Raw genomic sequence first — 15,025 nt, forward strand, 5'->3', positions numbered from 1 at the left:
TGCCCCTCTTTTACCATGTTTGGTCACTATTGTAAACCACAGCTACATATACAGCTTGTTCAAAGATTGACTATCCTAACAAGTGAAAGCAGTGCTTCAAATAAAAGGGAATTTCGTTGCCTCCAAATCACTTACTTACAATGCACCAAAAACCGAATGTGTTCAATGTTTTTCATTGAAAAAATGAAATGACTGAACTTTTCAGAGAGCAAATATTGTAGAGATAGAAAGGCGTTCCTGTCAAAAGTACTTGTGGGAATGTCAGAGCAGAGGTGGGATACGCAGTCAGGTGCGTTGCATCAAGGCAGTGCATGGTGCATGGTGCATGCTGCTAGGAAGCAGGCCTGCACATTCGCTGTCTACCTATTTTACCATTTCAATTCACATGAAAAATACAAATAATTCCATTTGTCCTTTCAGATTTGTGCGTGGTCTTGTGTAGCAGTTGTTGAGCTGTTGCCTTCCTCCCGCCTCTCGCACTTAAGGCATCACATTAAGTGAACACACTGAAGCTGGCAGGCAGATAGCCTTGAACGCAGAGCCCAGGCCTTATTCTGCAAAACTGTGAAGTTCCCCTGCATTGTGTGGATGAATGAGTTTGTGAATGGAGGGGGTGAGGCTGGAGGGGGTGAGGCTGAGAGCGCTGTGCCGCCGCAACTTACATACATAACGCAGAAGGCAAAGCAAGAGTCATTGAGCTGGAGGACGGTGGAGCTAAGCCGTGATGTTGGCATTTGCAGGGCAAGTGGCCGGATGCTCTTTGTGGCGTTGGCCCTTTAAGGGCATGCACGCGACGGGGTGACGTTAACTCTGTCGCGTGCGCAGTTAAATAAACGGGGCGTTCCCCGTGACAACACAGTCACCGGGGAGCCCACACTTGCAACACCGCTGTCTCCGTGTCTCTGTATCACGGGGGGTGTGGGGCTCACGGACGGCGGCGGCATCCAGAGACCGCCAACAGTGGCGACGAGTGCCGGGATCACTTCCTGGAACAGGCAGAGACATTTGCTGGGAGCGTAGATGATCCTACGTGAACGCTCCAGCGAATCCTGACCGTGGAGAAAGAAGCGACACACGCGGCCGGCGGCCATTTTGATGAATAGGCCTCGGAGACTCACGGCTTCATAGCGAAGCGTCGGTGAGCCATCCGGACATAATTTTTGGATATTTCAGCGGCGGACAGTCGCTGGAAACAGCACGTGTCAATTTCACAATGATTCATTGACATTTTCACTGTTTTTCACCGAGTAGATGGGTGAGACTCCATGGGAAGCCTGCTGAATGCACTAGGGGTCTTTTCCCCCTGCTCAATTTTTGGACACTTCATTGTCTGCCTACTGGCTTGAGTGATACATCTGCGAGGAGCGCGCCTGGTGAGAGGCAGAATTCAATCCATCTCTGGAGGCTGACTGCTGGTGGTGAGTTGCGGCCCCATCAATTATATCTTCTGGGGTGCCTGTGCGCTATCCACCATGAGCCAAGCTGCTGCTGCTGCCGCTGCTGCTGCGCCTCCGCCTGCTCCCCCGCTGAAACCACCTGGGTCCCTACAGCCAATGCCTGAGTTTGATACCTCGGGTGCTCCATCAAGCCTGGGACAGAGGTGGAAGATGTGGATGGATAGGCTTGAGATGTACTTCAGGGCCACGATGGAGACAAGCGACGACAGCAAGCTGGCCACTCTCCTGTACTCTGCTGGCCCAGCAGTGCATGAGATATTTCTGTCCCTGCAGCCGGCGGATGGGTCGTTTGCGGCGGCAAAGGATGCACTCCATAATCATTTTCTGCCAATGGCCAACGCAGATTATGAACGTTTTCTCATGGGAACGGCTCGACAGAAGGATGACGAGACTCTGGATGTATTCTATGGGCGGCTGCGGAGACTGGCCGCGCCACGTGCGTGGAACGACCCTGAAGTCATGATTCGCAACCAACTCATTCAGGGGTGTGTCATCTGTCAGCTTATTTCTATTTGCGGATCAGCTTATTTTTATTTGCGGACCAATAATGGTAGTTAACGCCCGCGATCCAAGGAAGCTGATTAGCTGACACAGCATGATCATTTCAATCTGGACGGACCACTTAAACTGCTGCTCAGGCTCGGGCAGCGCAGCTTGTGACAACTGCCCCTTTTTCCCCAACAGCTCATGCTGAATCTGCTGCATGTGTGTGATCATGCCAGCATCCACGGCATTTGTGTCTCCAGCCTGTTACATGGGGCCCGCTCTGGACATCCAGCGGGCCCCTGTAGTGCTATGGAAACCAGCACTCGACAGGCCTAGTGCCTCTGGGGGCCTGCCCTGGATATCCGGCACGCCTCATGGAGCTATAGGGCTCCAGCACCATGGGGGTTGGGGGCACAGCCAGCCATGCCCATGGCCATGCAGACCTCTGCCACCTTACTGACACGAGGGTCCCACAACATCAGGGCATGTGGGCCTGTGCCCCCATGGGTGGGCCTGAAGGCCTACATAAACGAGACACTGACTCAGTCGTTCCTCTTGGGAGTCTGCAGCCGCTCGGGTGCACGTGTGTGCAGCGGCTCCTTTTATGACAGTCATGGCCCATGTTAAAAGGGCAATACACAAGGGAGGGACACATCCCCTTAAAGAGGCAACACACTTGGGAGGGTCCCACACCAGACTGCCCGGCCTTTGGGGTCTGTTGTGATGTACCACTCGTTGGACTGCATGTGGGCCTGCATTTCTTTTACCCATGACTTTTTTTTATACACATTTCATTTATTTTCGTATAAATGTTTGCCCATTTTTGTATTAAGGGCTGCAGCATCAAATGGCAACGAGCAGCACCTAGTGGGAGCCTGAGGTAATGCACCAACATTACATTAACACTGAGCATTCTGATCGGCCTGTATGCTATTGGATTCCAGTCATTACATGATAGTATGACAGGTGAGCTGTAGCCTGATGGGGGCTTGGGGGCATCTGCTGAGTACTGAGCCTGGTCCCAAATCAAAGAGATTATCTCAAATATTACAGCGCAACATCAACGTTTTTAATTGTAGGTGGGCTCCTCCCCGAGTTCTTTCATTCTGCTTCTCCTGCACCCTTGTTATTGGGGAGGTACAGGGTTAAAGTGCGAGAGTCGTCAAACTATGAACAAAAATGGAGGAGACGGGAGGTGAGGGAGGGGAGACGCGAACCTAGCATTGACCTCAACACCTAATCTTCTATGCCCAACCACATGAGCAAAAGCAGAAAAGACGACGACAGGCATGCTATTTAATAAAAAAATATAGCTTGTACATCCAAGACCATTCATTTAAACAAATCATCTCCCCAGACCTTGCCCTCTAAATGCATTGACCCGTTAGTACTTACTGAAGTTGTTCAACCTGTAACATCCACACAAGGAAAGGATTCTTAGATAACTCCGTCAATTCAGACAACCAAGAGGATTACATCCTGGGAATCCACGACAGCCCAACAGAGATCTATGATAGCTTTATATCAATTCTAGAGCAGAGTTACCATAGGTTCCAACAACTACTAGAGGAAAGCAGGAGTGAATTCCTGGAAAAGAAAGCTCCAAGCAAATCTATGGGAAATACGGAGGAGGATGCCAGCAAAAAATGTGCAGTGGTATCTCCAAATGTCAGATACAGTGAGGGGCTAGGAGGTCCCAGAAGACATCAGGACCATCCCAGAGAGAGATGAAAATTGAGGGAGAATGTGTTAGTTAATCTCCAATAGCGAGCAGATATTTAGGTTTTGAAGTTGGAGACCTGGTCAACCATGGTTGGACTACAAGAGGAACTGAGGAAAGTCAAAGGATAAAGCAATTCATCGCAGTTTGAATAGCGACTAGACAGGCCACTTGCCTTCTGTGAAACCAGCGACCAAGCAACACAAACTGCTATAACCTGGTGGCCAGAGAATCAGAAAATCAGGGCATGAAAGTCTTGGAGCTGACTGCCCTGTAATCTGATGTTCAGCTATCCATCTGCAGAAAATCTAACTGTGGAGACTCAACCCATGCTGCCATCATGCCCCTGAATGGCCGCCAGACCAACAGCCAAATTGCAGGAAGATGGGAGAACGGGAGAATCGTCGGGAAATCTTGAAAGCCAAAGAAGAGAGGTTCCAAGTCAGTGAAAGGAGAACACAGGCCCTTATAGACAAAAAGGGAAACGTTGTCATCAGACATGCACCTAAATGGGAAGGGTGAGCCAGGCAGGAATATACGAAATAAAGCCTTTTCATGGCCAAGATCGAAACCTCATCCGAGAACAGTATGGGTTTACACCCTGAATTGGATCGAGTGGATACACTTACCAGAATGGAACCAGTAAAGGACTGTATTATAATCAGATGGGGAACTGGACGCTTGACCATGGAGAAGAATTTCATTAAGTAGATAGACATACAAGAATGGAAATGGTGAAGGACTGTTTTATCATCAGATCGGGAATAGGACATTTGCCTGACTAGCCGAGTGTGTAAAGTGGATACACATACCACAATGGGAACCAGTAAAGGACTGTATGGACATCAGATGGGGAACTGGATGCTTGCCTGACTAGCAGAGTGTTTAAAGTGGATACACATGCCAGAATGGGAACCAGTAAAGGACTGTATCGACATCAGATGGGGAACTGGACGCTTGCCTGATTCGCAGAGTGTGTAAAGTGGATACACATTCCAGAATGGGAACCAGTAAAGGACTGTATGGACATCAGATGGGGAACTGGACGCTTGCCTGATTAGCAGAGTGTGTAAAGTGGATACACATGCCAGAATGGGAACCAGTAAAGGATTGTATGGACATCAGATGGGGAACTGGATACTTGTCTGACTAGCAGAGTGTGTAAAGTGGATACACATGCCAGACGGGAACCAGTAAAGGACTGTATGGACATCAGATGGGGAACTGGATGCTTGCCTGACTAGCAGAGTGTGTAAAGTGGATACACATATCAGAATGGGAACCAGTAAAGGACTGTATGGACATCAGATGGGGAACTGGACGCTTGCCTGACTAGCAGAGTGTGTAAAGTGGATACACATGCCAGACGGGAACCAGTAAAGGACTGTATGGACATCAGATGGGGAACTGCACGCTTGCCTGACTAGCAGAGTGTGTAAAATGGATACACATATCAGAATGGGAACCAGTAAAGGACTGTATGGACATCAGATGGGGAACTGAACACTTGCCTGACTAGCAGAATGTGTAAAATGGATACACATATCAGAATGGGAACCAGTAAAGGACTGTATGGACATCAGATGGGGAACTGGACGCTTGCCTGACTAGCAGAGTGTGTAAAGTGGATACACATATCAGAATGGGAACCAGTAAAGGGCTGTATTATCATCAGATGGGGAACTGGACACTTGCCTGACTAGCCGAGTGTATAAAGCGGATACACATACCAGACGGGAACCAGTAAAGGACTGTATGGACATCAGATGGGGAACTGAACACTTGCCTGACTAGCAGAGTGTGTAAAATGGATACACATATCAGAATGCGAACCAGTAAAGGACTGTATGGACATCAGATGGGGAACTGGACGCTTGCCTGACTAGCAGAGTGTGTAAAGCGGATACACATACCAGACAGGAACCAGTAAAGGACTGTATCGACATCAGATGGGGAACTGGACACTTGCCTGACTAGCAGAGTGTGTAAAGTGGATACACATACCAGACGGGAACCGGTAAATGACTGTATTGACATCAGATGGGGAACTGGACGCTTGCCTGACTAGCAGAGTGTGTAAAGTGGATACACATATCAGAATGGGAACCAGTAAAGGGCTGTATTATCATCAGATGGGGAACTGGACACTTGCCTGACTAGCCAAGTGTATAAAGCGGATACACATACCAGACGGGAACCAGTAAAGGACTGTATGGACATCAGATGGGGAACTGAACACTTGCCTGACTAGCAGAGTGTGTAAAATGGATACACATATCAGAATGCGAACCAGTAAAGGACTGTATGGACATCAGATGGGGAACTGGATGCTTGCCTGACTAGCAGAGTGTGTAAAGCGGATACACATACCAGACGGGAACCAGTAAAAGACTGTATCGACATCAGATGGGGAACTGGACACTTGCCTGACTAGCAGAGTGTGTAAAGTGGATACACATACCAGACGGGAACCGGTAAAGGACTGTATTGACATCAGATGGGGAACTGGACGCTTGCCTGACTCATTTCCATCAGGGCTATGATTGGACGACGGACGGTAAATAAAGAAAACATCCCCTTTGAGGACCAGGGTAAAAATGACACTGGTTACTTTTACCCTCTAATATAAGTTAATTTACTGTATGCTTTTCACGTTTTGAATTTTACTTATGTAAACGTTGCTGTCACAAAAGGGGCTGGGAGACAAAAGTGTGAAAAAATAATTTTCGCAAATTCTAAAGGCCTCATCACGAGTTGGGCAGTGAGGTAAAAATGCAGCAGTACTAGTGTTACTGCCGCATTACTGCACTGCCCATCTATGGGTTGGGCAGATATTTGGAGGATTCACCTCCAGCTCGCAGCTGGAGGTAAATCTGCAGCATCAGAATTACTGCTGCAGTAATTGTGCCGAACATGCCCCATTAAGACCAATGGACTCCCAAAAAATGGTGACCTACTCTGCCACAGCCACTGGTAAACTAGCGATAATACCGCCGGACCAAGTGTTGGTAACGGTAATTGCGTTGGGCAGTATTCCGGCAGATTTTCCGCCAGGATACCGCCCAACGCATGATGAGGCCCTAAGTGTTAACATACTACGACTTTGGCACTGGAGTCGAGGGTTTACTTCCTGCATCGTGCTGGAAGTAAATCCTCACACTTTCTGCCCAAAAATCGGCAAAATCGGCAGAATTACTGTGGCTGTAATTCCAGCAGCGGTAATTCTGCCGAAATCCACAAATTAATGAGGACTAACACCACCACCACCTGTAATCCGGCAGTAAATCCGCCTGTCCAAGTGGCTGTAATGGTAATTCCGTTGGGCGGTATTCCAGCAGAATTACTGCCGGAATACCGCCCAACTCGTATGTTATCCTGTGTGCATATTCATGGTATATGGCCTCACACACTCAATAACTTTAGTAAACTGACATAGCGTTTCGAGTAAATATTCTGGCCCTACCTCAGGAAATAGGTAGGGGTCCTCTTCTGTTCTATCCAGCGATGATGCAATGCCCAGGACAGTCCAGGAAACGATGAAGATGAAATTGACACACAGCATAATGGCAATGTTTTTCCTAAAAGAAGCGCAGAATGCAGGAAGATTACATGATTAATGAGCAACTGTGCCTCCGGGCCTCGCTGCTCTCTGAGAATTATATTTTTCAGAGAAAATGGAAAACCTACCTTCCAAAGCGCTGCCACTTTATCTCAATTAATTTCTGTATAACGGGATGCATGATAATATCCAGCTGGTGAGTCTGAACAATCACTTCCAGCTGAAACAACAAAAGGATAGATAAGGAGGAGGATATTGCAATGGAATCGGATGGAGGTAACTTGAGTACAAATGGCTTTCCAGTCGATGTGATAACACAGGACAGATATTTTATTTCAATCCTGTAATTTGCTTTCATGCCCAGGGTGAACATGGGCAAGAATATTGATCTCTTTTAGTTTTCAATCATCGGTAAGGGATCCTTGTGTGTGATACTAAGTATTATTCTAATAGCAGACAAGATAGCAGCTGGCATACGCTTTGACAGCCTCGTTATGCATCATGTGTTACAGTAAAACAGTGAAACTCAAACTTTGTCACAATTAAACCTTGGTGCTCCGAGGTTGCATAGTGGCTTATTTCTCATTAGAAGGCAACGTGTTAGCCTAATTAGTCCTTGCACCACGTTGGGGCATTTCTTGTAAAATGCTGGGTAGGTCTGATTCCTTTTCCTGGGGCACTGCGGCAGGTTGCCATGATCCCAATATAGCTGCTAGGGAGAATTTGCAGTTTCTGTGCTAAATTCCTTTAACCCGAGAAACCCCCAGCACTTTTGCTGGACATCTTCAGTGAGTGGAACATTTTACCACTGACTCACTCTTTATGTGAATGGAATTGTTATTGTTACTCTTTTATGGAATCTGGTAAACTCTATATGTTTAATACAGGCATCTGCTTTTTACTTTGTGACACCCAGCACCCTCTGGGCAGTGTGGACCTCTATTTATGTTTTAATACATTCTCTTGTGAGAACTACAGTTCCCAACAGTAGTGAGATAACGTTTCTCTTACCTTTTCTTTTGTGGATCCAACACGCACCAACTAATGTGGGGGTGCTGGGAGGGTTACATTGCAACACCTTCTCCCACTCCTCAAGTAACATTTTGTTACACTGACTAAACTTAAATGGCTGGTGGCAGTGGTTAATTGTTACTACCTTGTGTGCAGGTTACTAGCAGGCTGATTTCTCAGCTGCAGTACAGCACCCATGGATGGCCATTTTCTCAAAATGGCCCCTTTCTTCTTTTTTCACCATGTTTAGTTTGTCAGTTCCTTCTGGGCTCTTCTTTTATCAATCAATGTATATTTGAGCACTTTGTGAGTTTTGCCTTTGGCGGGCTCAGCCCTGAAGCCCACCCAGGCTCCAGTGTGTCTGGGAACGCAGGAAGTGAGGGAGGGTCCTAAAACGTCACTGTCCTTTGTCCGTAATTGTGCCTGGCTGATACAAGTTCTAACTGAGCGGCAGGCTGTCCTGCAGGACAGCCAACCCCCCAGATAATTGACAGCTTCATAGGAGTGAATTAATGGGTTGCAGCATATAAGGTGAGGATTTCTGGACTACAGGTAGATTGGACCACTAGAACAAGGAATCCGAAGCAGAAGATGAGCAGAGACACCAGCAGCACCTTCAACTGCCGTGGAGATCCCAGTGAAGCCCTGCAGCTGTGCTGACCCTATTTAATCTCAACAGGGAAGACCCGCCAAGGATGACTTCCTCCTTTAGGCTAGGGGAACCAACTAGCCTCAAGAACTTCTTTATTTTGGGCCATCCACCGATGTCCTGCAACTTTCCTGGACTGCAGAACAACAATACCCAGGGTATCTGGACCATTATCAAGCGCATCATCTTCTGAAGATTGAATCAGCTGAAACTTTGCAGGCATCTGTGTGGACCGAAAGAGGCAGGAATTCTTTACCAAAAGTCCCTTAACCAGAGTTTAGGACAGAGTAATTCAAGAGAATACAACCAGTGCGATTCGTTTATTCTTAGCACTAAGAAAAAGGTGCCAAAACCACAAAGGGCCACTAGAGTAAGCTAAATCCTTTGCTGCTGACCCCTTCTACCGAGCGCTGCCACAGAAGCCCACCAAAGGTCCAACCTTTTGTCACCATGACCAAGGAGCAGTAATCAGGGTCTGCATTGTTGCACCCAGAAGGGAAGCAGCTACATTTTCATCTTTACTCTTAAGGTACTGTGGGGCTTGTGTTGTACTTACCTTGGGCTATTTCCGGTGCTCCTTTGCTTGGGGAGTGCGGTTTTCTTCAATTTGGAGTTGACCTCAACTCCACTGTAAAGGCCTTGCAGTCTGTGTGCTATCAGGAAGGCTCCTCTTGAGCTCCTGTGGTTTCTCCAAAAAACACTGACTGGGTACTTAACTTTTCTCTCAAGATCTTCATCATAACTGGTGCTATCCACTTTCCTGTGACTTTGCTGATTTCCCAAAGGTCCATCTTTTTGAACCTACTGGCTTTGGCAATGCTGGTTCCTCCATAAACGTGAATTGTGAACACTTTTTTAGTTAGGAAACAGACTGCCTAATTCCCTCTGGGAGAGTTTAAACGTTTACCAGTTTCTAGCTGTGTTCTGTCTAACTTTCCCTTGCCTCCTAAACTGAGTTTTGCAAAGGTAACACATATACATACTGTTTCTGACCTAAACTGAAGTCACTCTGTGTGCTGGATAAGAAACGTATATGAAAAGTTACTCACTTGCATTATTGTTCCTTCTATAATCTTATTCAATTTTTCAATGCAATGCTATTGTTAGTTGCTGCATTTTAGACTTGCTTGTGTGCCTTGTGTATTTATATAAATAAATATATTTTAATATAACTTTAAGTGAGTAAGTGTTTTCTTGGGTCCTTGTATGAACTGATTTCTTTGTACCGCTCTACAGCTCACATTACTCCCTCCTTAGATAAGCTTGGCTGCTCAATCACTCTACCAATGTGTGTAGTACAGGCCTTGGGTCCCTAATACCAATAAATAAGTCTTATGAAGTCTAACTCCAGTTGGACGTTAGAATAACTTACCTAACACTGGTGTCAGGTAGTGGGATTGGTGTAAATTGGATTACATTGACTATTGGTTATACTTGTATCCAAGAAATCCACCCACAAGTCTAGCTCTACTAAGGAAATGTAATTTATAACAAATTGAAATTGATAGTTTTAGTGAACAGGCTCTTACCCTGCTTACAACAGATGTACTAAAAGAAATGTGTAAAGTAAGAAGCCTGAGCTGTAAGGGAAGAAAACATGGTTTAATTCAAAGGTTGTTAAATTACCAAAATCCTGGAAGTAGGCCTGACATCCCAACTCCCAACATTGATATGGAAGAAAGTTCAGTGGATGAAAGCTTAGTGCTTAGTTCTAACCTGCCTAATGGATCAGATGGTGGAGAGGGCCTTCAAGTGTCTACCAATGCCCCTCTACAGCCTTACCCTGTACCTCACTTACCTCCTACCATGACCCGCTGGGTCACAATCTAAGCCCATATTTACTATCTCTTGAGAAAATGAAAATGTAACTTGAATTCAGGAAACTGACTCTTCAGTCGGAGGACAAAGGCAAAGAAAGACGGCAAAGGGAAATGCAACATGAATATGAGATGCAGCAATGTCCCTTGATTCTGCGGTATTGTACAAAATAACCTTCTCCCAAAGGTTCGACCCCCAAAAGTCTGACCCCCAATTTACCGCATATATATATATGTGGGGGGGCAAAGATAATAAAAAATGTATAGGGGTAAGGTGGGGGGATTTTGGGGGTCTCCCCCCACATATATATTTGCAGATATTTTTTTTTAAAACAGACTTTTGGGAGTCAAACTTTTCGGTTCGGTAAAATCACATAGATCCGATACCTCTTCCTTTTCAGGGTATTCTCAGACTGATGTCCCAAGAAACCTTGCCTTCTATGAGAGGTGGTGAGTGTGCATGATCCAAAGCTTGATGGGCTGGATTGGTTGGGTACATTTGAGTTTAATTGTGGCTTGCAAGGTATTAGTGGGAATGATTTAGTTCCATAGGTTATGTCTAGGCTCCCCCAGAATCGCTATGATACTGTCAGTGAGTTGAGTGCTGAAGACAGAAAAGACTATGAAATAGTCAAACAGGCTCCCATAGCCAGGTCTTGAAGACTCCTTCCCCATACCTTAAAAGATTCAGAGACAATAAGAAAAAGAATGGTACTCGTTGGGCTTCATGTGTGTGTGAATACCGAAATAACCTAGATGGCTTGGTAAAGGGTTACAAGGTGATCTCTTTTGAAGGAATAAGGAATTTGTTTTTACTTGAAAGTATTTTTGATGTGTGCCCCCCAGAGCTGAGACAGCACCTTGCTGACTCAAAATAAATGGATCCCAAGAGGCTAGCACAAGCTGCTGACTTGTGGGTAGCCAACAGAGCCACTCACAGCGATTCTGGGGCAACTCATAAAAAGGAAGAAGGGAAAAAGCACAAGAAAGAAAGTACAGACAATTCTAATCCTCCACCATCCAAAGAGGGCCACAAACACCATAAGGGAAAATTATGCAGGTCTAGTGAAACCCTTGAGGCCAAACCAGAGGGAGATTACCAGAAACCCCTGTTCCAAAGATGTTTTGGTAAGTGTGTGGTTTGTGGGTCTGTTGACCATGTGAAAGGGGATCTAAGATGTAAGGGGAGACCTTCAGGGATCTAATCCGTCTCCTTAGCCTTCTTCCCTGAGGGAGAAGCTCCAATGACAGGTGCTCACTTTCACTTACTAGCTGAAGAACCCATTGGAGTTCAAGTAGTGTTTCTTTAGTGCCCTTGGGTCTGTGGGAACAGCAGAATATTGATGTTTATAATACAATCCCTGACAAAACCGAAGAATATTACAAGGACTGTGTGCTTGTAGATGGACAGGAGACTCCTGCCATTAGAGACAATGTGGCCAGAATTACAGTGATGGATGAACATTTTTTCAAAACTGAAGATGTAGCTAAGGCACCCAAAGGTCTCACTAAGCTTGCTGGAGGCCCTATCCAAATGGTCCCATATTGCCAGCCCTCAGTCAGTTTAATACCACTATTGTAAGAATTCCTGTTATTGTGCAATCTGAAGTGCCTGAAGGGGCCCTGTTGGGCGAATGATTTGAAGGCTCTAGGAGTAGTCTCCAGTACACCAAGGACTCGCAGTAAAAAGAAACACGCTCTGACAAGATTGGCCAGAGAGGCAACCTTGAGAGGCTCTCAGTTTGAGATCAATAAGCAATCCAGCATCTCAAATCCGCAGGCATTCCAACCTTCCACTTCTAACAAGAAAGAGACCAAGGAGAAATCCAGAGTCTCTGGAAAAAAAGGGCCTCAAGCTCAAACCTGCTCTGAAAAAGAGGACTTTTCCCAGAGGAAAGTCCCAGGTCACCTCCGTGACCCCACCCAAGCTGAGGCTGAGTTGGTGGTTGAAAAGACTCCTGATGAACCAGCTACTGGTGAAACAGAACTGGAGGAGATCCTTCCCTGCTTTGAAGATCTGGATCCTAGAGACCATCCAGAGCTGCAGACTCTACTTCCAATAGGTGGACCCTCTAGGGCAGATTTCAGCAGAGAACAAAGAGAGTGCCCTCTATGGAAAGTCTGTGTCAGCAGACAGCTTCCCAGCCAGAAGGACAAGAGCTAGGGCAGCAGAGACTCTACTGGGAGGATGAGCTCCTCTACAGTGAGCCTACTGAGTCTAATCCAGGAGACTGCTAGTACCCCAAGGGTACAACGTCCTTTCGTCAACAGTCTTTTTTTCAATGGGTTTTTTTTAACAAAAAATGTTCAATGAATAAACTCATAGAAAAATATAGGGGGTGGCATGGGAAAGTGAATATAAGTGGTTGTGGGTTGGGAATACAGAAAAAAACAGTAGGGGATTAGGGCATGGGGGTTGGAACCCACTCCAAAAATAAAAAAAAACAATTTCAATGAGTTTTTTTACATTGAAAAATATTAGTCAAAAAACCTATTGAAAAAAAGACTGTCAATGAAATGACACAGAACCGCCCCAAGAGATAAGACACAGGTTTCTACAACTAGCACACAAGATCCCCCTGGCTGGTCACTTGAGTTCCAAGAAGAACAAAGATAGACTGTCATTGTACTTTTACTGGGCCAAGATGGGTGCAGATGTGGACAAACATTGTGGAAGCTGCCACACTTGCCAGCTTTCTGGTAGAAGTGGGACCAAGATTGTGGCACCTTTAGTACCCCTCCCAGTTGTGGGAGTTCCTTTTGAGAGGGTGACAATTGACATTGTTGGTCCCTTAGACCATCCAACCTCCTCGGGCAACCAGATTATACTGGTTGTAGTAGACCATGCTCCAAGATAATCTGAGGCCATACCTATGAGGACTGTTACTGCTCAGGCAATGGTTAAGGCCCTACATGGTATTTTTGCCACAGTAGGTTTTCCTATGGAAGTAGTCTTGGGCAGGGGGTCAAATTGTATGCCCCACTGAATGCAGGCCATTCAGAAAAACTGTGGAGTTACTTACAAGTTCTCAACTGCCTACCTCCCTCAAACAAATGGATTGGTAGAAAGGTTTAACTGTACAATGAAGAGCATGATAGGTGCCTTAGAAGAACGTGGGATCGTCTACTGCCATGCCTTCTCTTTGCTTACAGAGAGGCGCCTGAAGCTGGAGTGGATTTCACCCCTTTTGAACTCCTCTACTGTCATTCTGTCAGAGGCTCTTTGGCTATGATCAAAGAATGTTTGGAGAGTGCTTCACCCTTAAAGCCAGTCCGTGAACTGACTATGTACTAGGCCTCAGGAAGAGGATGGTGCAATTGATGACTGAAGCTTCTGAAAACCTAAAGGCTGATCAAACCCATGTCAAGCATTGGCATGACCAGAAAGCTAACATTGTGGAGTATACTTCAGACCAGCTAGTTCTTGTAATGATTCCTACAAGACAAATAGTCTTACAGGACAAATTGATAGTTCCCTTCACAGTTGTAGGCACAATAGGAGAGGTCAATTATTTAGTGGACATGGACAACCCCAAGGAGGCCCCTAAGGTCTTTCACACTAACTGGATAAAGGCCTATGTCTCCAGACCAGAACTTGGAGCTTTGCTACTATTTTATGACCAAGAGGAAGAGGAGAGTGAACCTCTCCCTGATCTCCTCAGGGGACACCCTTCAGAAGGAACAATAGGAGTACAACTCTCTTCTGATCTTAACTCTGTTTGCCCCTCTGTTTTCTCTTACACCAGACTTGACCCCTTGGGACCAGCATGATATCCTCACTGGTGATAGTCTCAATGTCAAAATCAGGGTCTTCAGAATGTCTGATCATGTAAGAAATCACATAAAGGAGGAGGTCAGCAAGATGCTGGACGTCAGGGTTATTGAACCCTCTACAAGTCTATGGGCTAGTCCTGCTGTACTAGTACCAGCAGGTACCAAAGAGCTAAGGTTTGGCATGGACTATAGGGCTCTGAATGCAGTCACCAAGATGGATGCCCATCCTTTAGCAAAGACAGATGAGCTGGTGGATAAACCTGGAGCTGCCAAGTTCCTCAGCACATTTGATCTAACCTCAGGCTATTGGCAAATATCTCTGACAGACCATGGCAAGGAAAAAACTACATTCTCTACCCCTGAAGGCTTGTACCAGTTTAAGGACATGCCATTTGGACTCAAAAATGCACCAGCCACTTTCCAAAGGATGTTGAATAATGTACGGTTCCCAGTCAATTGGTCGAAAACATTTGGTCGACAGGACAATTGGTCGACACCATTTGGTCGAATGCCAAATGGTCGAATTTTTTTTTTTTTTTTACCCCTTTTTTG

General features: G+C 46.0%; 1 protein-coding gene across 1 annotated transcript in view; it reads right to left on the reverse strand.

Moving 5' to 3' along the window:
- Window positions 1-15,025, reverse strand: part of LOC138498349 (transient receptor potential channel pyrexia-like) — a 738,095-nt gene that overhangs the window by 509,427 nt on the left and 213,643 nt on the right. Inside the window, exons 8-9 of the mRNA XM_069622140.1 lie at window positions 7,351-7,442; window positions 7,127-7,241 (exon numbers count right to left, since the gene is read on the reverse strand). Of these exons, the coding sequence (XP_069478241.1) occupies window positions 7,127-7,241; window positions 7,351-7,442 (207 nt within the window). The remainder of the gene's footprint in view (window positions 1-7,126; window positions 7,242-7,350; window positions 7,443-15,025) is intronic.

Source organism: Ambystoma mexicanum, chromosome 5q (assembly GCF_040938575.1).
Source record: "Ambystoma mexicanum isolate Mex_15411 chromosome 5q, UKY_AmexF1_1, whole genome shotgun sequence".
NCBI classification, from domain to species: domain Eukaryota; kingdom Metazoa; phylum Chordata; class Amphibia; order Caudata; family Ambystomatidae; genus Ambystoma; species Ambystoma mexicanum.